Source organism: Lissotriton helveticus, chromosome 11 (assembly GCF_964261635.1).
Source record: "Lissotriton helveticus chromosome 11, aLisHel1.1, whole genome shotgun sequence".
In the NCBI taxonomy this organism is placed as follows: Eukaryota; Metazoa; Chordata; class Amphibia; order Caudata; family Salamandridae; genus Lissotriton; species Lissotriton helveticus.
This window is the reverse complement of record NC_136072.1, coordinates 987,842,292-987,866,777: the sequence shown is the minus strand read 5'-3', so window position 1 is coordinate 987,866,777 and position 24,486 is coordinate 987,842,292. Positions and strand designations below refer to the sequence as shown.

General features: G+C 45.5%; 1 protein-coding gene across 4 annotated transcripts in view; it reads right to left on the bottom strand.

Moving 5' to 3' along the window:
- Positions 1-24,486, bottom strand: part of GIT2 (GIT ArfGAP 2) — a 692,535-nt gene that overhangs the window by 338,129 nt on the left and 329,920 nt on the right. For all 4 annotated transcript variants that reach the window (XM_078667341.1, XM_078667342.1, XM_078667343.1 and 1 more), the window contains exons 12-14: positions 14,384-14,495; positions 13,448-13,590; positions 13,203-13,352 (exon numbers count right to left, since the gene is read on the bottom strand). In XM_078667341.1, the coding sequence (XP_078523467.1) occupies positions 13,203-13,352; positions 13,448-13,590; positions 14,384-14,495 (405 nt within the window). The remainder of the gene's footprint in view (positions 1-13,202; positions 13,353-13,447; positions 13,591-14,383; positions 14,496-24,486) is intronic.

The following is a 24,486-nucleotide window of genomic DNA, read 5'->3' as shown; positions in this document are numbered from 1 at the left end:
GTCTAACTATATATTGGCGCACCGAACACAGGCATGAATGTTAACACACATGTTGGAATCATGCTCTAACATCGATTCCACTGCTGGAAGTATGAACCCATGTGCTGGGGGCCCTTGGGGGGCCCTTAGATGTCCACCCCTGTAGTTCAGGTAACAGCTTTTCAAGGTCTGCAAGTAAGCTAGTGCTGCTGCCAACCACAGACACAATTCTGTCCTCCTGCTGCTGAGCCAAGCTCGAGCAGGGGGAGATAGAACAATAGTTTTCCTGTTGCAGGGAGGTGTGACCATCTCCCAGATAGAACTTAATGTATTGGGCTGGGGTGGGGGTGCTTGACAGCGCCACCAGACTGCTTTGAAGTGCGCATTTGGTGCCCTCCTTGCAAACTCCAGTTTGAGCCTGGTCACGAACCTTTTATTCCCGCTCTGGCAGGAAACTTGACAAAGGACAGGGGAATATCCTCCCCTCTGGAGGCGCCGCAGAGTAGTTCCAACCCTTTCCCTAAGGTACATAAAGGTGCCCCTGTGGGTGGGTCCTTAGATTGGTCGTGGGACCAGACTCAACCCTGAAACGTCACTCTTTAATCATCTGGACACTTGGACTTTGACGAGAACCGAGACTGCACCAAGGAAGAATCCTGCTGCTCCTAGTCTCGCTGTTCTGTAAGTCTTCTGTGTCGTCTGTGTTTCAGCCAGGTTCTTCAACAGACCTATGGGCATCAAGGACACCCAAAGAAATCTCTTGTGGAGTGAAGGAGTCATTCACCAGCATCTGCAGGTACTGCATTGAAGTGGACAGGTCTGCTGCTCCTGACATCCCACGGACATTCAGAGGCTCAGCAACACATGTGGTGGTTCTGTGGCTCCCAAGAGGCCTGACCTGTATTCTCTGCAATTTGAAGGACTCTATCCCTCGTCGGGACTGTTGGGACTGAACCCCTGTGCACTGAACCCCTGTGCACTATGTTGACTTTCTGTTACCAAAGTTTGTTGGCTCTGCATTTCAGAGATCTTCGGGCTACCAGAAGCTCCAGCCTCCAGCACCTCACCTCCTGAAGAACAGTCTCCTACCTGCACCTCCTGCATTGTTGGCCTCAGACTTTGGTGAGATGCTTGAGGTCCTCGTGTGACTCCTGTGCCTTTGGCTTGTGGGTCCTCCTGAGGGTCTTCTCTTGCTTCAGTGGGCTCCCCTACTTGTTAGAGGCCTGTTCTGAATGTCTTGCCTTTGGTGAATACCTTGGAGGTCCCAATGTTCACTCCTTTTCGTTCTCCACGCCGGTTGCGGCTACCAAGGCTTGTTTGTGGTGACACCGACCAACTAGAAACCACATTGAACAAGGGGCAGCAAATGAATGGCTCCTGGTCTTCCTCAGCGTTGCCTGGTCCTCACAGCTGCAGCGACAAGGTTATAGTTGCCTCTTCTGAACCACTTGACATTGGTGGGCATTGTGCTTCTCGCAGTGGCATAGATTATGTCGTTCTTGCAGGTGCTTCACTTCAAGAATCCACTCTTGGATTCCAACCGACTCCTTCACAGTCTTCTTCTGGGTCTTCATCTCCAAAGTCTACCATTGTCGTCTAAGCCAGGTTCCAATGTCATTTCACCCCTATGCACCAGCTTCCCTGGTGCAGGTAACCTGGTTCCTGGGGCATTCACGGGTTAGGTGGCTATCCCAACTTCTGTCTTCTGAAGGGTTTCTTCGGGGTCCGCCTGGAAGGGTCCTTCTTCAAAATTACAACTGTGACTTCTCAATTGCCTTCCAATGGGAACACGGCTGTGTTTCCACTCTGCACGCAGCCTATGTGGGGTTCCTGGATATGTACCTTGGGTGGTTCCTTATTTCCCAGCTCCTCAGAGTCTTCTGGTCCAAGTCCCATTCTACTTTGGAGTTCGCATTCCACTTTCTTAATATATGGTTTGGTCTCCTCCTGGAGAACAGTGTATATTTGCACCTCTTACCTGATTATTTCAAAGTATTGAAAAGTGAGAAAGTACTTAAGAAAGTGAGACGTCACCTGACATCGCCTTCCTTACTGAAACATGGATGAATGCATCTTCTGCCCCAGACATCGCCATAGCCATACCGGACACTTACAAGATCATTCGAAAAGACCGCACCAATAAAAAACTGGAGGAGGCATCGCCATCGTCCATAGAAACACCATCAAAATTACAACCAGCTCTGACGTCAATCTTGCAACCGCCGAACACCTCCACTTTCAGATCCACACCGACCCCAGGACCACACTTAGAGGAACTCTCATTTACAGGCCCCCAGGCACCCGATCTCAATTCAGTGACGACATCACTGACTTCGTCAGCCCGCACGCCCTCGCCTCCGAGAACTACATTCTTCTAGGAGACCTCAACTACCACCTTGACAACATTCACGACAACAACACAACCACCCTTCTGGACAACCTGTCCAATCTCGGACTCAAACAACTTGTTGACACCCCCACTCACATAGCCGGACACACGCTCGACCCTATCTTCACCTCCAGCAAGCACATCTCCTTCGATCATACTACAGCCCTCCACTGGACGGATCATAGCTGTGTTCACTTCAGCTACAAAACAACCCTGACCCACAACCATCTACAACCCATTCCCCGAAGAAAATGGAACAAAATCTCCACCGAACAACTCCTCACATCACTCAGCCAAAACACTCCCACCCTGGCAACGAACCCAGACCTAGCGGCCACCAACCTCAGGCAATGGATTACCCACAGTGCGGACGAACTAGCACCCCTGAAAAAACACCAGTCGAAATCATCCAGCAAAAAAGCTCCCTGGTTCAATGATGACCTTAAAAAATCCAAGAAGACATGCCGCACCCTGGAGAAGAATTGGAGAAAAGAACCAACTTCAGACAACATGGACTCCCTCAAGACAGCCACCCGCAAACACCACCAACTGATCCGATCCGCCAAGAAATCAGCACTTAAGAACCGTCTCGACAACAATTCTCATAACAGCAAGGAACTCTTCAATATCGTCAAAGAATTCACCAACCCTCCCGCAGCATCCAACGACATCACTAACTCCCAAGACCTCTGCGATGCGCTATCCTCCTTCTTCTACAACAAAATTGCCGACATCCACAACAGCTTCAAGAATACTCCCAATGACCAACTCACCCCACCCACTTCAGATCCCACCCCTCCAACTAACTACCTCAACTCCTGGAACCCAATCACCATTGAAGACACCATTCGCCTCATGAACTCAATCCACTCTGGCTCACCTTCTGACCCCTGCCCCCACTTCATCTTCAACAAAGCTGACTCCATCATCGCTCCCCAACTCTGCGATGTCATCAACTGCTCCTTCGACTCCGCCACCTTTCCAGAAATATGGAAACACGCCGAACTCAGCGCCCTTCTGAAAAAACCAACAGCAGACCCCTCAGATCTGAAAAACTACCGACCCATTTCCCTCCTCCCTTTCCCGGCCAAAGTCATCGAGAAAGCCGTCAATAGCCAACTAGCAGCCTTCCTTGAATCCAACAACTCCCTGGATCCCTCACAGAACGGCTTTCGAGCCAAACACAGCACCGAAACCGCCCTCATTGCGGCGACCGACGACATCCGAGCACTCCTGGACAACGGTGAAACAGTGGCCCTCATTCTACTCGACCTCTCCGCCGCCTTCGACACTGTCTGTCACAACACCCTCATACAACGCCTCAACAACATCGGCATACAAGGAAAAGCCTCATCTCATTCCTAGCCGGGAGAACACAGAGAGTCCGACTCCCCCCATTCTACTCAGAGCCCTCCGAAGTCATCTGCGGCGTACCTCAAGGCTCCTCACTCAGTCCCACCCTCTTCAACGTCTACATGAGTCCCCTCGCCTCCATCGCACGTCAACACAACCTCAACATCATCTCCTACGCCGACGACACCCAGCTAATCCTTTCCCTCACCAAAGACCCCAACACCGCCAAAAACAACCTTCACGAAGGTATGAAAGAAGTAGCCGAATGGATGAAACAGAGCCGCTTAAAACTCAACTCAGACAAGACGGAGGTGCTCATCCTAGGATCCTCCCCCTCAGCTTGGGACGACTCCTGGTGGCCTTCCGCTTTGGGATCTGCGCCCACACCCACAGACCATGCACGTAACCTTGGCTTCATTCTAGACTCCTCCCTCTCAATGTCCAGACAAGTCAACGCCGTATCGTCCTCCTGCTTCAACGTCCTTCGCATTCTCAAAAAGATCTTCCGCTGGATCCCCCTCGAAACAAGAAAGACTGTCACCCATGCACTGGTCACGAGTCGACTGGACTATGGCAACACACTACGCCGGAATTACAACAAAATTGCAGAAAAAACTCCAGCGCATCCAAAACGCATCAGCGAGACTCATATTAGACATCCCGCGCCAAGAGCACATCACCGGTCACTTAAAAAACCTCCACTGGCTTCCCGTCAACAAAAGAATTACTTTCCGCCTTCTTACCCACGCACACAAGGCCCTTTATAATCTAGGACCCGAATGCCTCAACACCCGACTGTCCTTCTACTATCCTACCCGCCAACTAAGATCATCCAATCAAGCCCTCGCCGCAGTCCCGCGCATCCGAAAAACCACCATGGGTGGCAGATCCTTCTCCTTCCTGGCTGCCAAGACCTGGAACTCACTCCCCACCCACCTCCGCCTTACTCAGAATCACATCTCCTTCAGAAAAGAACTGAAAACATGGCTATTCGATAAAAAGTAAACCCCTCCCTCCAGCGCCTTGAGACCCTCTGGGTGAGTAGTGCGCTTTATAAATACATGAACTTGAACTTGAGTATTCTGGTTTGTTGTGTTGATATCTCCGTGTAAGAGATTTACCAATGTGTTAGTGATTGTGTTGTGTAATATGCTATTTCTATATAGTGTGTGATTCTTTTTCATTTAACTTACATCATTGATTAAGGTTGGTAAAACAAGCTGCTTCACACTCCTTCAAGATAAGCCTGAAGGCTGCTCTCCACCGCTACCACTTTGAGGGTTTTCTAAAGGTTATCAAAGACCACCAAAATCACCATAAGGGTTGCCTGGATTAGTGCAAGATTAATCAATTAAATAAGTGTGTACCATATACTAAGCCATCCTCCTATAGAAGTGCACATAGGTATCCTTCAGGTCAACAGACACCATCTAGTCTTCCATCTCCAGCGCTAGCAGAGCCTGAGCTTGAAACATAATATTTAGCTTTTCCTGTTTGAGGAATCAGTTCATAACCCGGAGGTCTAGTATCGAATAGAGGCCACTGTCCCATTTTTGGGACCACAAAGTATCAGGAGTAGCACCACAGGCCCAGTTCCAGCTTGGGAAGCAACTCTACTGCATCCTTTATGAGTATGGTCTGAACTTCTTGCTGTAGGACAAGTAGGTGGCCCATCAGGAGTGCCTATGGCAGGGAAGGGATGGGTGGGAGGATTGTGTTAGAAAGATAGGACATACTTCCTTTCCAGTCTGCAAGACCGAAATGTGGGAAGTGATGGCCCTCTAGACCTGTAAAAAAGAGAACACCAGTCCTCCAACATGCTGTGTTGTCTGATAAGGGGAAACTAGGGCTGCTTACTTGCAGCAATGGAGACGAGGAGGAGGAAAGGCAGGAAGGCATGTGTTTTTGCTCCCTTGACCTCTGTACTGCTTGTACAGGGGGTTTTGTTTATTGTTGTTGCTTATAATACTGGCGACCTGGAAAGGAAAATAGTCTTGAGAAGCCTAAACACTTCAAAAACGGTCTACAGTCCCTTGTCTGAATCTGGAGGGCAGGTGATTGTGCAGTAGAATTGCAGTGTTTTAACCTCTCGAATGCTGAATCAGCTTTTGCACTGAAGAGGTGAGAACTGTCTAAGGGGAGGTCGATCAACGTGGATTGTCCTGGAAAAAAAACTACCCAGCCAAGCATGGTGACGTAGGGTGACATCCTCATAGACCTTTCAAGTGAGATTGCAGTATCCAGTCCAGATTGTATGGTCTGTCTGGCCAGAGTCTGACCATCCCCCACAGCTCAGTAAATTGTCCTCGAGTATCTTCTGACAGACTGATGATCCCAGCCTTCACCATATCGCCGAGGTCCTGGATTTAACATCCGAGAAGGCAGGTAGCTTTTATGCATTGGACGGCAACGCTCCCAGTAGTAAACACCTTCTTTGTGAACTGCTCTATCTTTTTTTGACTCCCTGTGCAAAGTTGTTGGGCAAAGACAGCCAAAGTCAGTTTAACGGAGCAAGAGGACTTGGCTACTAGAGATGGATGGGATGATAGGAAGGGTGGATCTACACACCGTGGTGGAAGTTGTCAGTTTTTCCCATAATGCAAGAAAATGCTTTGTCAGTACCTTATTGAATGGCAGCAATGACTGAGGCACGGGGAGCTGTATAACAGAATTTTGCGGAGAATGTTGGATTTTGACTCAGTAGAGGAGAGTTCAATATCAAACGTGTACTGCATTCCTGACAAGAGAATGGTAATAATTAACCCCTGGCAGAGGGAGCCAGGGAAAGGAGTTCCCTTTCTGGCGAGGTTACAAGTTCACCTGCATCTTTGAGGCATGAGACATCCTGGTCCAGAGTTGACTGGCCATCCCCACCCTTATTTGCACGGGGATCATTCTGTGGATCTTTGTCTCCAAAGAAGAATCTACTTTCTTAGATGAACATTTGAAATGTCTTCTGAAACAATAGAGGGACAAGTCCATCAAAGATGGAGACTCTGGATCGATGGGTTGTGAGGCTAGATAAGTCAGTTCAGCCATAGGAGACAATGGGTGTAAGGTAGTGGAGTCGATTGTGACACCAGTGACATCATAAATAGCATCAGACTGTGGCGCAGGAGAGGTCATAAGTTCCAGCACCAATGATGAGGAAGATGGATGGTTAATGGGGGTATACAACCTTTACCACGCATTTTTTACCACGCAATACCATTACAACGATGGCATTACAGCGCAAACCATTACAACGCATTGCGCTGGGGGGCGCTCTAGGATAGGAAATAAGTTTAATTTTCTATCCAACACCTTCCCTAGTGTCCACGGGGACTGGAGTTGGAATAGAAAATTATACTTACCACTATCCAGCACCTCTAAGCGCTATGCGTTGTAAAGGTATGCGTGGTAAAAACCGCGTTGTAAAGGTATGCGTGGTAAAAGTATGCGTTGTAACATCATACATCAGTTAATGGGGGAGCCGTCAGACGTAGCACTGATCCGCATGGTTGTGGTGGCAACAGTGTTGGGGGGGGGGGTTGTCACAGCCCATATAAATGTAGGGAAGTAACAGTGTATGGGTAACAGAGAGACATGTTGTTGGCAAACCTACCTAAAGTCAGTTATTGGACCCCTGGGGTCAGTCAGCACTCTCGACGGGATCACAGACCTACTGAAGATGTTAAATATTGCATAAAGGAACATCAAAAGATTTGCCCTGAAATGAGAAACTCTAGAAGCAGCATACCAGTTGGAGCCTGGGAATCAGTGCCACAGTAGGTAAAGACTCTGAGATTGGCCCAAGATAGATGGAGCCACAGTTGTCAGATCCTCCACAATGTTGTCTGCCAATTCCTGTTCTGGCGGCAGCTGAGGTAAAGCAGGGGTTCTTGGTAAACTACCTTTCAATGTACAATGACGTCCAGACACATGACATCTTTTTCTTCTACTACTTCTTCTTCGAGAATTTTTGTGACTCCGCTGACCTTGGCTTGGATTTACAGCACCCTCATAATCCGTCCTGCGCCATGGCCATAAACACCTTTGCTACCCTTTCTCCGGTTGGCTTGGGATGCATCCAGTGACTTGACACGCAGACCTCGACATCGTGGTTGGATCTCAAGCATCAAAGGCAGATATCATAGGGTTCTGTGATGAATAGCTAACCATCACACTCTCTACAAGGTTTAAAACCAGACCATTTCGGTGTAGACATTTTGAAGAGAAAACTTCAATTGAAAATGATGGAATAGTAGAAACAGTTGATGTTAACAAATTCTGACAAAAACTGAGTGGGCTTCAGATCGCTTTGATGGCACAGAAAAGAGGGAACTAATGTTAGCATGCTGACAGCGGTACTTTATGGCTCCAATGATGTGACAGGAGCGCTGCACGCAGTGCAGGCATGGACCATCACCCCCTACTAGTGTGGCCGAGCTATTGAAGAGCTTCGGGATCCAGACTGGCACCTGGGAAATTCAAAAGGTGAGGTGTTTGCAGGAGAAGTATCTATCATGGAAAGCACTCTCCTCTTTTCGCTCCATAGCACCTTTGGAGAGCAACACTAGCACTTTCTGTAACAATCGACAGGGGATCCTCTAAAAGCTTGCCAGAAGTGGGGGAATATTTAGATGAACAAAAAGACAGGTTAGGACGTAGCCATGCTGAACTATTTGTGTGACCCATCTGTTTTCCCTATGAAAACCACCCTGAAAAGAAATACTTAATACTACCCCCCCCCACAGGCTAGTTTGGTGCCGCTAAGTGACTTAGTGGCTGTTGCTGACAGGGAAGGGAACTGGGAGGACTGGTGCCCCTTATGGGGCTGCACGTTGTCTGCTAGACCCATAGTCCTGTTCTCAAAGTGATGGGGTGGCTACTTTATCCATTGGGATGACTGCTGCTGCCTATATGCCAGCCCCATGTAGTAGCCTCTGAATATTCTCAAATTATATGGGAACGCTTTGACAGGGGTCATAAGACCCACGGAGCCGTGCTGTGACTCTACTTTCCTAAATATGCATCGGGCAGAGTCCGCTTTTCACAAAAAAACACAAGCCATCTAAGGGCATATTCATGAGAGAGGCTTGTAAGTCTCCAGAAAATCCTGTGGAACACCGCCACGCATGGTGGCAGAGAACAGCACTGGTGCCCATTGCCCATCCAGGCAATCAGTATCATCATAGCTGGCATGAATCACTGCGTGGAAGCGTCCTAACCATCATGAATTGTTCGACCCAAAGAGGCCCTGGGGTCTTCCGGGATCACCAGCAAGATCTTGCTACCCATGTCCTAGAGGGCATGAATGTAGGGACCCAACAAATAGACCTTAATGACATCTCTCAATGCCAGGTCAGCTGAGCTCAGCATTCCTTTACTAAACGCCTCAATCCTCTTGGACTCCCTATCTAGAAAGGTCATGGGCAATGAAATGTGGTAGACCTAGCCGGTAGAAGCCTGAACCACTAGGCTCTCAAGTAGGAAATCAACCTGCCTGTTTACCGGCCAATTTACTGGTGAGTAAGAACAGGGCTTTGTCAAAGTGCCTATCAAGATATTAGTGAGGGCCTCGTTAAAGGGCATTTCCCTGGCTCACAAATATTCATAGGCTCATATTACAAAGTAAGCTGGGTGGAGGAGAGGGGCCTTTGTTATATGTGACCTCTATCTGGGCAGGAAGCATACCCTGTAAAGTGGCAGTAGGAGTGACCTTGCTCTTGCAGATTTATATCTGACGGCACTTAAACACTTGCTTTTTGCTTGTACACCTCCTCTCCTACATGGCCCGGGGAGTTCGGGAGTTTGACACCAGTTTGAATGGAAGATACCTTGTTTGCTCAGGCCCTGGAAGAGCTCCATGGAGTGGGAGTGGTGAAGTCCGTTCCCTTTAGCAGAAGCAGCCCTGAATTCATACGAAGTAGGTGAGCCAGGCCTGTACTGGTATGTGCAACTCTGGCTGCAGCTAGCAGCTGCCTCCTGAGCATGAGATCGGGGTCCCAGAGGAACTCAAAGAGTCGAGTACAGAAGACCTAGTGCCAGCTTACATCCCGCAGAGCACTACAGATTAGGCCTTGGGAGACTGGATAAGGCTTACACGAACTGGGCTTGGCAGTGGTCACTTTGTGTTCCAAGGGACCTGCTCAATGGGTTCTTTATGCTTTTACACTGTCTCCTATACACCAGGTACAGAAGCTTCTCCAGGTTAATGTCTGTCAACACTCCTCCATCCCCATGCAATACTGTGACCAAGCAAACCAAAGCCTGGAATGCAAAGGACTTAAAAACACTAGAACCCCCTGGCACTGCTACAGGCTTGCAAAGGTGGAAAGATATTTTCCAGATACATGTCAACAGTATATTGTTTTCCTTGGCAATTTTTAGGATTAGCAACTGCAGAATCAGAAGTCAGTTTGAGACACCCCTGCAATATTCTTCCATTAATGGCACTGTGTGCCTCTAAGGATAAACTCAAAAAGACGGGTTGTAATGTTCAGTCAGATGTCAACTTGGAAGAGAGCCATTTTCTTGGACAAGATATCAACTCAACAATTTGGCCATAGTACTTCTGCACTAAATATATTTGTTGCATGCATACTTTGGGCAAATGTTTTCATACACATATTTTGGTACATACATACATATTTTGTACATAACTGTTTTTTTCCCGCATAATCTATGGGATGTTCCTACCTGTTTCACATACTGTAGCCAGGTGTGAGAAACAAAGAGGAAAACATTCCATTTGAAAGAAGACATGGGCTCTCCCCTTCCCTCCTAATAGCAGAAACCATTTTAGGTAATTTGTTCTTTTTGAACACTGCCTTGCCAGGGTTTGGTTTTCAGCAGCTAGCCTGTCTTCACCTCCACAGCACTGACTTCTGCTATAAATGGAAATATTTTTGCAGTTAAGGAATGAGGAGCAGAGTCCAAGACTATCAAGCCTGTCAATGTTTTAGACATGTGATCCTCAAAGAAATAGCCAACAAATAAAAATGTATTGGCCATGTTATTCTGGCTCACTTAACTGCTCACTAAGCGTAGTGGGTTTTAGAATATTTTAGGGTTTCAAGGCACTTGGTGCAAAGCTCACCATGCATCCTGAAAGTTTCAAGGTACAACACTGATAACGTATGTGGATAATACACATTTAGAGAGATCAGGCTATCTCTGGTCACAGGTTTGAATCATCATAAAATAGACAATATGTTAATGTACCAGCTACAGAGCATTGAACTTAACATCTAGGCCACTAATATATTTTCTATTTAAGATACTCAACATATTAATGCTTACGTTGCAGAAACTTTGTCCAAGCAGCTGCCCGTAAGATAAAACCCAGTGAGTTATGCACCCACTGCAAAAAGCTGCATGCAGTCTGCTAGGAATGCATTTGAATCATTGTAGGTTTTAACTCAATTGTTCATTATTTTACGTTTGATAAAATGGTTTTCACCGAGTAGCAATAGATACTCATTATTAAGTGACAAGAAGTCAGTTTATATTAAGTGCTAAATAAACCGTTATTATTACAGAAGTGACAGATGGACATACACTATATATTGACCTACCTACACTGATGGATACAGAGCTTAAGAAAGTCAAGAACACTTATGTTATGCAGAGCATTTTGTATTTATTTGATAAAGATGCTTAATATGGCAGGTTCAAGAGTCAACAGGACCTTGTTTGACCTCCAAATCCTCCAAGCAGGACACAAATCGGCCGAAACGATTTATAGATTGCCTCTGAATGAAGATATTTACAGCCGGAGCTGCGCTAGAAAGGAAAATAAGAGGCATCCATACGTCTACAGAATACTGCTACACACAACACACACTGAAATGTGCTCATACCTCTGCATTTCTCGCAATGACTGTGCACTGCACTGGGACACAATAGGGAGGATACACAGGAGATGCCCCTGTACTCACCACTAGCTAATAGATGCTTGAACTAGAACCCATCTGCTTTCCACCCAAATGGTGAGGACTATAAAGCCTAGGCTGTAGTAAGAGAAGCAGCTCAAACTCTTCTTTTATTCTCGATGGTGTCAAGTGGAACAAGTGCTTTATGTATCAATAGCATTATCTGTAATGGTCTTTCTGTAACTGGTGCTCTTAATATACCTCCCTATTGTGGCTTGTTCAAGAAAGGTTGAGTGGCTACCCGCTCTGGAGTTCCCCTCCATCACATCCCCCATATCCACCTTTTGCATAGGTCTTTCCTGTCCCTGCATGCACGACTCTTCTGCAGGCCTGCCTGCAATGTACCCTCACAGCTAGTCAGTCCACTCCTGCCCTGTACACACACACTTCCCTCCTGTCATCCTATACCTGTTAAAGTACAAGAGGGATTATTTTAATTCCACAAGAATTAACCCCTTTCATGCTGATGACGAACCCCAACCGTCAAGCACTACGGTGCTCGTGTGCTGATGACGGCTGGGGTTCGTCACGGCCCCGCCCTGTTCGTGTGTTTACCGCACAGCAGGGGAATCGCGGCCGCATGGAAGGGGTTAAAATGTATTATTTGTAAGATCTAATGTTTTCAAGCAACAAGTTCAATTGTTTTCTACAATTCTAGATCAACTTGTCTGTACCACATCTTTTAGAATAAGTGTTACTACTATCCTGAGGCACTGGAATTCAAGCAAAAGCATATGCAAGGAACACATAGGGTGCACAAGTGCAAAGTGGGTTCCCCACACATTCCTCACCTTTAGTTTACTCATTAAGATTTACGTCTTTTTTAAGTAGTACAATGTTTTCACAACAAGTTGGGTATATGAAGTAGCCAGAATATATAGAAAATGTTTGGGAATTGTTTCGGTCGCATCGAGCCCATACAACACATTTTCCCTGCCTTGGCAACACAATTGCCTAGATTGCTGAAATTTTATTTTATTAATTCCTACTTCTTTAAATAACGAAAAGAGCATGATACAGTGCACCAAATAACTTAGGATACTACAACACATTTTCATTCTAACGAAAATATTTGTATGTTTTAAGAAGATAACTCCTATCTTAAGAAAAACCCAGACTGTAAAATATAGTCTATAACTATTGGATAAAACTGGTTTGGGGAAGTACAAGGCTGAGCTTTTACAAGAGAAAGTAAGGCAAGATTTTTTTGGGGGGGATTGGAGGGGGGAGTAAGAGAGGAGGAATTAGTGGATTGCTCAACATGTGTCAATTGTATTTAAAGTCACTAGTGACCGTACCATAAGGCAGCCACAAGGATACTCCCAAGTCAAATTTGGTAAGTAAAGAAACAGCTTTGTTTAATGGGAGGCCATCTGATAATGGAAGCTGTAGTCTTGATTGCACACTAACTATACCTGCAGTGGATTAATGATACAAGGAGAATGCTTAGGATCTTTCTAATACCTATGCTCTCAATGTAAGCTAACTGTTTGTACATTCAGTCAAGCATTTTTCTCCTGTCCATAAAAACAACTGGAGTATTTTATGCTTTATATTTTCTTTACCTTTTTCTGCATAATTCTCAGCTCTTCACTCAAGTTGTTGTTCACCTTCATTAACTGCTGTATTTTTGTCTCTGAAGCTGCTAACGCATTTTTAACATCCATAAACTCCTGTGTGGTGATTGATCCATCTGATAAATCTGAATCCAAGCTCTAGAATCATAAATAAAGAATTTATAAACTAGATAATGATCTGAAACAAACACTAGATTAAATATTGTGGCAATTGTCAATAGTGTCCACAGTACCTTTTTTCTGTTAGCTTTGGACGTCAATGATTCTGATTCTGTGTCTTCATCTGATGCAACACTATCATAATCAGGCTGGTCATTGTCCTGGCTTTCGTTGCTATGCTGAGTGCTTATGCTTTTCAATATTAGTTCTACATGTTCTGCAACAACAGGAAAAACACTTGTTTTGGAAATGGAACATTTATTTCAAACATAACGTACTTCTTAAACGTTTAATAAAAAAAGTGACAGTACATTAAATACTACCCACCCAAATTAAGCAACTAAGCAATGTTACCAGGTAAAACATGATAAAGGATATGGGAAGCAGACAAACCACTGTTCATTAGGTAAATAGGGAGGTTAAGCAAAATGTGCTATAATTAATCTAGGATAGCTGAACATATTCACCCCAGGCCCTCTTCCAGATAAGAGAATGCCAAGCATTTCAGTCAGAAAGGAGTCATATATTGCTGTCCACTTGAAGATTAAGAAAAAAGTAAGTAAATCTGTCACAGAGCTTCTGTTTCAGGAGAGCAGAACATACTTTAATAAGAATTCCTAAGCATCTAAGCATTCTCTTGTGAAGTCATGTGTCCAGTCTTTAGAGATTACTGATCCAAAACATGCAGCACCTGGAAAAAGATGTTTCCTGGAACATTCATTAATCAGGGACAATAGCTTGCAGCATGTTTTGTCAAATAATAATTTGACATATAATACTGGAATATCTATAATAATTATAACATGGGTAACATAATCCCAGATAAGAGGCACAGATGAGTGCTTCCTGTGAAAACTCTGTAAGAGAACCATTGATCAGAATGATTGTTCCAGACACACAATAAATAAAGGATTTGCTATAGTGCCAGTCAAGCAAACACGAAGTTGACAACACTACCACATCAAAAAAGAGGTTTATCTGAAGAATTAGTATACATATTTATGTTTTACCTTTAGAACCATTGATAGAATTTCCTTGTTGTCTTCGCTTAGCATCACTCAAAATGTCTATAACTAATGTAGCAAATTCATGAGCATTGAAGCGAGCAAGTTTTTGCCTGCCCTGAAACACAAAACATGAAGCAACACACATTAGTATATTTATTTACTAACAATGATAATTATTTTGTAAATTATAATCCGTGTGTCTCAGTTCACACATGTAGCTCGGTATAAGCAATGTACATTATAAATACCCATTCTTAGGTTACCAGCAGCTTTTCACAAAATAGTATTAACTCTAAGTAAAGAACCACAGAAAAAAGGGTGCCTGAAAGTTGCTAATGAACTGGTTGTCCAGTACTGAATATTTCATAGGTTCATATGTTTGATTTATCCCTAGTTATCTAGTAGGAAGTCTCGCAGTCACCTTGCAAAAGCAATATGAGGGCATAACAGGACCTTAAAGGACTTAAAATATTAATACTGTAGGGCACGGCCTGGCTGCTGAAGATAGTGGTTGCAACTCTGTGAACTCCCCTCCGGAGCGTCGCACATCAGTTATTTCTCCGACTCAAGGATGAAATGCATTTTGGACTATGCTGCAGCCGTGTGCTGATGGTGGGCAAGAAGGTGGTGTTTTTGCTCCCCTTGGCAGAGCGGCCTAGCTCTGCCTCTCAGGGACGTGAGGCAGAACGTCATGGGTCAGCGGGTGAGAGTTGCACGTTCGGGTAGAGGCAGGTGTGCGACTTGCCATTTGCTGCCTTATAAATCCTGCTCCCCCACCCAGGTGCGCAGTACAACCCAAGACTGATGTGTGCTTGGGATCTCAAGACCCAGAACTGCCTAAACACCAGAGCTCCCCCGGGGCAGAGGGACCAAGTGTGGAGACAATATCACTCTAGCCCTTGCAGAGGGGTGTTGTTGCAACCTGGAGAGGGGATCTAGACAGGGCATGCAGGGCTCTGCCTGAAGGGCTGGAGTTGGGCCATTCAACAATGAGTGAGTGGCGGTCCGCTCCGTGATATGGAATGGTTTCACATGAAAAAAGAGCGGTAGTAGTGGAAAGAAATCACACCTCCAATTCTAGATACACAATTTAGTGGGCATAAGAGTAAATGCGGAGTATGTACTATGCATTAGTTAAAGAGACCAAAGGTATGAATGCAAGGACTCAATGTGCCAATATACCAGAAAGAAATATCACAGCATTCCACTTATAGTATAAACAGAGCAAGTAAAATCTACCCAATCGGGATTTGTCTTTAAAGCGAGACATTTTATTTGGCATAGAAAAAAATGTAGTTCAAGTGTTTTCAATTAAAATCTTCTTCCAAAGGCCATATCCATTGAGCTTTCAAAACATTGATGAAGAGGTTATATCCATCCGGGTTTGAATACATTGAGGACAGCAGACACGTGTTTCATCACAGTAACTTTTTCAAGGATGAACAATAATAAACAGATATTGAGGAACAGAAAAAGATATACAATGTAGTGTATAGGATAAGCCTCTAATGGTGCTTAACCATTATCTGTAGTTATTGAAACGGTTGTGAGAAGTGTCCAAAAGTGCGTCAGAAGAAAGGCATGTCAGGAAAAAAACAGACCAGAGATCATGTGCTTTGGCCAAGCCACATGCATTATAAGGAACCACAAAGTGCAGTGAAAAGAGCCCTTATGCATAATATTCATAATTGAGGGATACCAGTGATCTCCTTAACCCCTTGCGTGCTTCTGTCGGCCAACGGGCGTCGCACGCACTACCTTCGAAGTGCTGCGCACGTCAGTTGGCCGACACGGCTCTGCCAACTCCGCTAAACCGCTGCTGTTAACAAACTTGAGGATATAGAGTGGGTGGAGGACTTTAAATTTGTTACACTGGATGTCTGTTCTTTATACACTAGCGTACCCTTGGAGGAATGGATATAATCCCTGGCATCTACTCTATCTCAGAGGGATGCCACACTATTTGAACATACAGAGAGGTTACTGGATTTGACAAGTTTCATTTTGGAGAACAATGTTTTCCTACATCATGGAAATTGGTACAGACAAGCTAGGAGCGTTACTTTTGGTTCGAATTTTCCCCATCATATGCGAACCTGTATATGGACATTTTTTAACAACATCTATGGGCGGCCAGCCCACCAGAAGTAATCAAATGCATCATTTACTGGGGACACTACATAGATGACACACAGTTACACACTCATACAGCATCTCAACAACAATTCGTTTAATCTACAGTTTACTCATCCGACAAATGAGAGGGAAATAGATTTTCTTGATGAAGTGGTTTATGTTAAAGAAATAAAGAAAGCATCAAGACTCTCAAGGAAACAAACAGCTTGCAATTCTCTCTGCGATCTCTTGGTAGGTCGTAAACAAACTGCTGCAATGAGTCCTATAAGGCTTCGCCATACCTGCCTAGCAGGGCAGATGCATTTATTGCTTTCATAGTGATGGCAGCTGTTCCATGTATCTTGCATACCGCTGAATCAAGCTTCTTACTCGTATTCTACTTGCCTGGTGGAAATGTGGATGAACGAATAGTGAAATCTAAAGGTACAGTTAGTGTCTCTATCACATACATGTTAAGACAATGGATAGGCTGTCTCTTTATTTTTATTGGCTCTGATAGCCTATACCCAAGTTCCCTGGTAGTGCTGCCAATGTAAACTTTGCCACATGTGCACACAATGGCTTATACTACATAAGTTGTCCGGCAGTTGATAAATGTGTTTATCTTAGGACTTCAAGAGGTATTGTACAAGAAAGTGGTTGTTTCATGTAGTTTTTTATTCTGTCTTAATGGATGAGCACGTTATGCGATATTGATCATTGTTATGTTTTTGTCTTAGACAATGTATTTGTGTGATTGTTATTATGACGGTTATTAAGTTTCCTATATTTTTGTTCTGTTTTGTTCTGTATGTTCTGTTAAGACTTAACAGAAGAAGTCCCTATGTGGTGGGACGAAACACGTTCGCTGTATGCTTGTCTGTCTTTAATGTGAAACGACTATTAAAGAAAGAATGTGAAGAATATATAAGACAAATCTGATGCTTCATTTGGGTTTTCTCTTTGATATAAAGTTACTTTGATTGAATTACTGACACTGAGAATAAGGTGACTTCAACAATAATATTTCTTTGATGAATTACTCAATTTAGACAAAGCTTCTTTTATAGTTTTTCTATACTTCCATGGCATGTTAATGGGCTAAATAATAAAATGAAAAGTGACAGAACTATAATTTGCAGAGTATCACTCCCCTTGAAGATCCACTCTTACAGGAAGCGTACCTATTAGTTACAAACCGAAGATCTCTAGGGAGATATATCTGTTCCTCCAGGAGGGTAGCAAAACGTATCCATAAGTGCTTCTCTCTACTGTGGCTATCTTACACAGAGATTTGCTGGGATAGTATGTACAGCTATCTGGTAGATTGAATAGACTGAATTGGATATTAATCAGTGTGTACACCTCTCCTGCCCTCTTTTATGTCACACTACACTCTTTGATGAAAAGCTCTTTGAGGTCCCAGCTAGTTAACTTTTAAATGGCCAGAACCTTAATGCAGTGATGCAAAAACAGTTCGATGTGTGGTGCCTCAAGCCATCCGAGTTGCACCACACACACGTTGCTAGAATGGTCCTCTTGCTTGGGCCTGGCCGATGTGTGTAGCGGGCTTGGCACCCCATGGCCAGGTAGGTCTTTCTTTCCAATGTCCATAACTGCATGTCAGGACTGGATTACTTTTTTCTTCATACGAGCAGGCAATGTCCAAGATGTAGTGGGAATTAGAAAAGCTCCCCTGGGGAAATCATTCTTTTGTATTGCTTTGACCCGGCTAAACCAAACAATCGAGGTTGAGGCACTGCGTCTCAGCACCTGTTGGCTTTTGGATGCTGACTTTGTCACTTCCATTAGAGATGATATTTTTGGCTACTTCGACATTAATACGCCATTAATGGAACCATCAAAGATTCTGTGAAGAGCATTTAAAGCAGTGATTCGTGGCAGGCCATCTCCCACGTCAAGCAGAAATAAGTAAAGCGCAAATGTAACAATGTTGCTCTAGAAACCAAGGTGAAGGAGCTCAAGCAACAAAGTCAGCTGTCCAAAGAGGAGGTACAGTTGAGGCAGCTGGCCTCTGCTCAACAGCAATAAAAAGATTTGTCTCAAGCCACAGCATGGCTGAAACTAAACTTGGATAAACCAGAGATGGTCCTCACCAAGAATAGGATTGCCTGCTGGAATCCCGCAGGGTGGCCCAGTGAGATGAGCTCTCCCCCCACTCCTAAAAAGGCAGTGTAAATGCTTGAGGGTGATTATTGTTGAGGATTTCGTACTTAAACAGCAGGTAAGTGCAGTGACATCGGCCTGTTTTCTGCAACTGCACCGGATTCAAAAAGATTAGACAAATCCTTACGAGGGAGGCCCTGGTCCAAGTAATCATGTCTTTGGTTATGTCCAAAATTGATTACATGAACTCGATCTAGACCTCCCAAAATTGATTTTGCGCAAGCTTCAGTTAATTCAAAATCAGGCCTCCAGGCTGATAGTTCACCTGCCCAGAGGGGGCCACATCTCGCGGGTGACTAAGGACCTTCACTGACTGCAGTTGCGTAGATATCCAGGTTTAAGGTATGCTGTATGGCGTTTAAGGTGTTACATATGAGCAGCCCGGCCTTCGTGAAAGCTCGGATTGTTAAATACTGTCCGACAAGAGAACTGAGATTCAGCTCCCTCCACTACCTGGTTACCCCCACTTATAAGAAACATAGGATTGGAGGTCGCAGGTTCTATGTCACGATGCCTCGAGTATGGAACACACTTCCCAACTATATGAAATTTAGGCAACTCCTGAAGACTTGGCTGTTTATACAGGCTTACCAGTAACAAGTGTTTTATGACATATCAGTGCAAAGAGACTTTCCAGTGAGCGTGCGCTCTAGAAATATTCAATAACATAACATATGTGCAACTCTGGGGATAAATGTGAAAATAATTATGTTACTTACCCTGTAAGCATCTGTTCTTGGCATGTAGAGCTGTAGATTCACATGCTTTGGAAACTCCTGCCATCTAGTGTTGGGTCTGGATATTTGCAAGTTGTGTTTCTTCGAAGAAGTATTTCCCAGTCACGAGGTAAGGGGGACTCCTCTTTTTGGTGATAGTGTGCATGGGCATCAACTCCATCGTTAGATTGTTTTCCCACAAGAGAGTGAGAATGGAGTAAGTAAGTGTACTGTAGAGATGTATGTGTGTATGTAGTGTGAAGAATAATAACTGCAACAACCTCTGGTGTCCGGGGAGGAGGAAAGGCACATGTAAATCTACAGCTCTACATGCCAAGAACAGATGCTTACATGCTAACAATCTATTCCAGGCATGTGTGCTGTAGACACACATGCTTTGTATAGACTGTTCCCATGAGGCACAGAGTCAATACTGATTTGCATATAGCTGGGTCTGAACTGAGGTGGCGGAGGGAGCTAAAAAATGATGATGGATTCAACCCAGATCTGTGACTGGGGGTGAGTGTATGAAAAGATTAATCGCTCCGTCGATCATCTCCTTGCGTTTGCTTTGTTCGCTTAGGTTGGCAGGGTATGCCAGACGGGGGTCCCTTGCTCAATTTGCCACTGGATTCAAGCAAGCCTGGCTGATGAAGGATGTTACCCAGAAACCGGTCCCAGGATGCTTGTTTCCGGTTCAGGGAAGACCTGTCTTGGCAATTCAGGCTAGACTGTTCCCATGAGACACAGGGTCAAGACTGATTTGCATATAGCTGGGTCTTAACTGAAGTGGCGGAGTGAGCTAAAGAAAGGATTCAACCCAGATCTGTGACTGGGGATGAGTGTCTGAAAGGTTTCAGCGCTCCGTCCATCCTCTCCTTGTGTTTGCTTTGTATAGACTATATAGCAGTACTACTCAAAGCGGTAGCTACCCCGGAATGTTGCAGTTGTCTGAAAGAGTGTCTTTAGCACTGCCTGTCCTACATTAGCTTGTTGACGTGCTAACACATCCACACAATAATGTTTTGTAAATGTGTGTGGTGTGGACCATGTAGCTGCTTTACATATATCAGCTATGGGAGGTTTACCTAAAAGCCACAGATGCTCCTATTTTTGAAGTAGAATGTGCTCTAGGAGGAATAGTTTAAGTTATTTTAGCTTTAAGATAACAAGTTTGAATGCATTTGACTATCCACATAGAAATCCCAGATTTCGAACTAGGATTTTCTTTATGAGGTGGGGCAAACACACCCAGGCGCTGTGTAAAATGAGCGAAAAAGTCTTGCAGTTAAGTCATCAGTAGTGCATCGTGTTGCTATGATTTAATTATATAAGTTCAAATATAGGAGCCAATGTGATATTTTACCTGTTATGCCAATGTTGTGTTGCAAGCAGCCTAATCCTATATTCGTCAGGTTAACGATTCCATACTAAAAACATCAGACCTGACTGGTATGCATTTTTTTTTTTATATTTCTTTTTATTGAAAACAAAGCAAGGCACGTACAAAACAGAGGAATGCAATGACTCTACGAGGGCTGAGCATCATATCATCAAACATTACAATAAACAATACATTGACGGGGGAAGTGGGGGAGGAGAAGAGAACACAGTAATCCTACGAAAATTATCAATAACAATAAGGGGTCAGGGGGAAAGCGGGACATCAAGGACCGCAGCTACAGGTGGTACGCATATGTCCCCTCTATATTGGTTCCAAGGGCCCCAAACCTTATACCATTTCCGGGGGCGACCCCGAGCCAAGTACACCGTTTTCTCCCAGAACATGCACCAATCCATGTTTTCTACCCACACATCAAGAGTAGGAGGCCTCTGGGACCCCACAACTGAGCGATGTTCCGTCTGGCAATCATGGCCCCTAGAGTCACCCATTGAGTCTGTGCCGCATTATGATCAGTGGGCTCCCAAACATTCAACAAGCAGCGTCTGGCCTCCGGTAAGAGAGCCACGCCCATGACCTCCTGCATTACCTCATGGACCCAACTCCAATAGTCAAACACTTCCCGACATTCCCAGATGATATGAAGGAACGTCCCCAAATGACCGCAACCCCGCTGACACAGACCCTCCTAAGAAAAGCCCATCCGGACCAGACGGAGACCAGTGACATATACCCTATGTAATATTTTGAGCTGAACTAATCTCAGTCATGCTGGAATCGCGACCTCCTTCGGTGAGGAGATCGCCGACTGCCAGTCTTCATCATCAAGCTCAAGGCCGTCACGGGTCCACTGATCACGCAGTTGCAATAGAAGGTCCGCCCTGTGATTAATCAGTTTCTTATACACCAGGGAAATGGTACTATCAGGCATATGGCCATCCAAGATACGATCCTCTAACGGGGTAGACTCCGGTATCTCCTCCCCCTCCGGGAAAACGGACATTAGCGCATGCCGAACCTGAGCATAACGGAAGTACTCCGTCCCTCCCAATTCAAACACGGTTTGCAAGGCCGTGAACGATTTCACCTGTCCCTTCACCCATAGGTCTCCCACCCTGGAGATGCCAATGAGATCCCACTTGTTGAACCCTTTAGTGTTCCACAGTTTACCAAACTTGTCAGAGCCGAAAAGCAGGGTAGCCAAAGTCAGACGGTCCTTCCACCCTAACGAACTGGTAGCGTCGAGCCAGATCCGCACAGCCGTCTTGGTTGGCCCCGTCAAAGTCTTCACTACAGATTTAGAGTACAACGCTCTATAATAAGTGCCACCAGGAAGTATCCACCTACCCATGGCGAAACCAGGGTTTAACTCAGGGCCGTACATACCGTGATTGATGACTCCCAACTGTGAAGCCCAATAATATCTCTTAATATCAGGGAGAGTGATGCCCCCATCATACCACGGGAGCGTTAATTTAGCCAACGCAATACACTGTCTTCCATCCCATAACAGCTTCCGCTGTAGATCCTCCACCAAACGAAAGTAACTAGCTGGGACATCAAGCATGTTCTGAAGGGCATACAGAAAACGAGGGAGTGACATCATTTTGAAGAGGGCCGCCCGCCCAAGCATTGACAATGGGAGTTTCCGCCAGCCCACGACATATAGCCTCAGCCGAGTCAAAGGAGGGAGAAGGTTCCTCTCGTATCGAACCACGGGGTCCATCGAAACATAAATTCCGAGATATTTGAACCCCTCTTGTGCTATTTGGATAGGGCAGTTACGCGGTAGGGTCGGTATCTCGCCACTAAGAACGTACAGATAGGATTTCGCCCAGTTAATGACCAAGCCAGAGTTTCTACCAAAGGAGGTCAGAACATCACAGAGCACTATTAAAGATTTCCTGGGGGAGGTCAAATACAACAAAATGTCGTAGGCATATAATGAGATACGATCTTCAAACTGCGGAGACCAATTAATACCCCTCATCGAAGGCTCCCAGCGGATCCAAGCCGTGAGAGGCTCGAGGGCCAACGCGAATAAAGGAGGAGATAGCGGGCAACCCTGGCGAGTACCCCGCCCAAGACAAAATGGCTCCGAGACGCGACCATTCACCACAATCTGGGCAAGAGGGTCTGCATACAGAAGACGCACCCAGCTAATGAAATCTGAGCCGAAACCAAATTTAGCCAGCACCGCCCACAAATACGGCCATTCAACAGTATCAAACGCCATCGTGGCATCTAATGACGCCAAAATGGCCGGTTCACGCAGCGTCGAGGCCCTCGCAAGTGCCCCATGCAAGCGCCTAAGGTTCAACGCCACATTCCTGTGAGGGATAAAGCCAGATTGATCTGGGTGAACCAGATCGCTAATAACCTTTATCAGTCTATTAGCCAGCAACTTAGCAAGAATCTTAGGTTCAGAATTTAACAATGAGATCGGCCGATACGAAGCGCACCTATTCCTCGGTTTTCCTTCCTTATGGATTACTACGATCTATGCCAATCTCTGATCATGGGGGAGGAGACCACGATCCCGGGACTCTAGGAACATGTCTCTCAAATACGGAGCAATCCTATCCGGACGAAGCTTGGAAAGCTCAATCGGGATACCGTTGGGACCCAACGCCTTACCAGAGTTCAGGGAACGCATTGCTTACGCTACCTCATCTGCAGTGATCTTACCATCCATAAGGCCCTGGTCTGCCTCAGATAGGCACGGGAGCGCAATATCTAGCGACAACAAGCATGAGTCCTCCTCCGGTCTATCCGAAACGGAAGAGTACACAGAGCGAAAATGATCAGCGAAGCATGCCATTATCTCTTGCGGGTCGGTGACCAGAGCCCGCCCCCTCTATCCCGATTTCTGGTACCACACGACTAGCCCTGTCTTTTCTGTCCAGCCATGCAATTAATTTCCCAGCCTTGTCCCCAACGTCATAGAGACACCCCTGTTGTTCCCGACTAAGGGCCTTCGCACCATCTGTTACCAACGTTCTATAGTCCAGCTGCTTCAGGTGCAGGACATGCAGTCTAGAGCTGGTCACCTCTCGCTCCAATTCTAATTCCAAATCAGCTATCTCCGTCTCTATCCTCACCACATCCTCTTGCTTCTGTTTTTTAACACTAGCAATTAAAGAGAGAGCTTGACCCCTAATTACTGTCTTGAAAGCCTCCCACAGCGATATAGAGGAAGAAACCGAACCCTCATTCTCCCGGAAATAATGTTCTAATGCCTTAACTAGTGCACTGCGAGTCTTGGGATTACGAAGATACCAAGGGTTAATAGAGGCTGTCCTCCCCTCAGAACCCGGCGCCAGTTCAAACCGGAACCAAAGCGGGGAGTGATCGGAGATACCCCGAGCCATATGTCAGACCTCCGCAACATAGGATGCGTGTGCAGCCGGCTGTAACACATAGTCTATCCTGGAGAGACTATCATGGGCGCCAGAATGAAAAGTATACTGCTGTTGAGTAGTGTGAAGCAACCTCCAGCAGTCCACCAGGCCCATCGTGTCAATGAAGTCAGGCAGCCAGCCATGACCCCCCCTGAGATCCCTAGGTGGGTGCCTATCCAACACACCAGATACCACTGCATTAAAATCACCACCCAGAATCAGAAACCCCCCAGGGAGATCGAGTAGAACCCGGCCCAGGTCAGCAAAGGTAGTAGACTGCAAGCC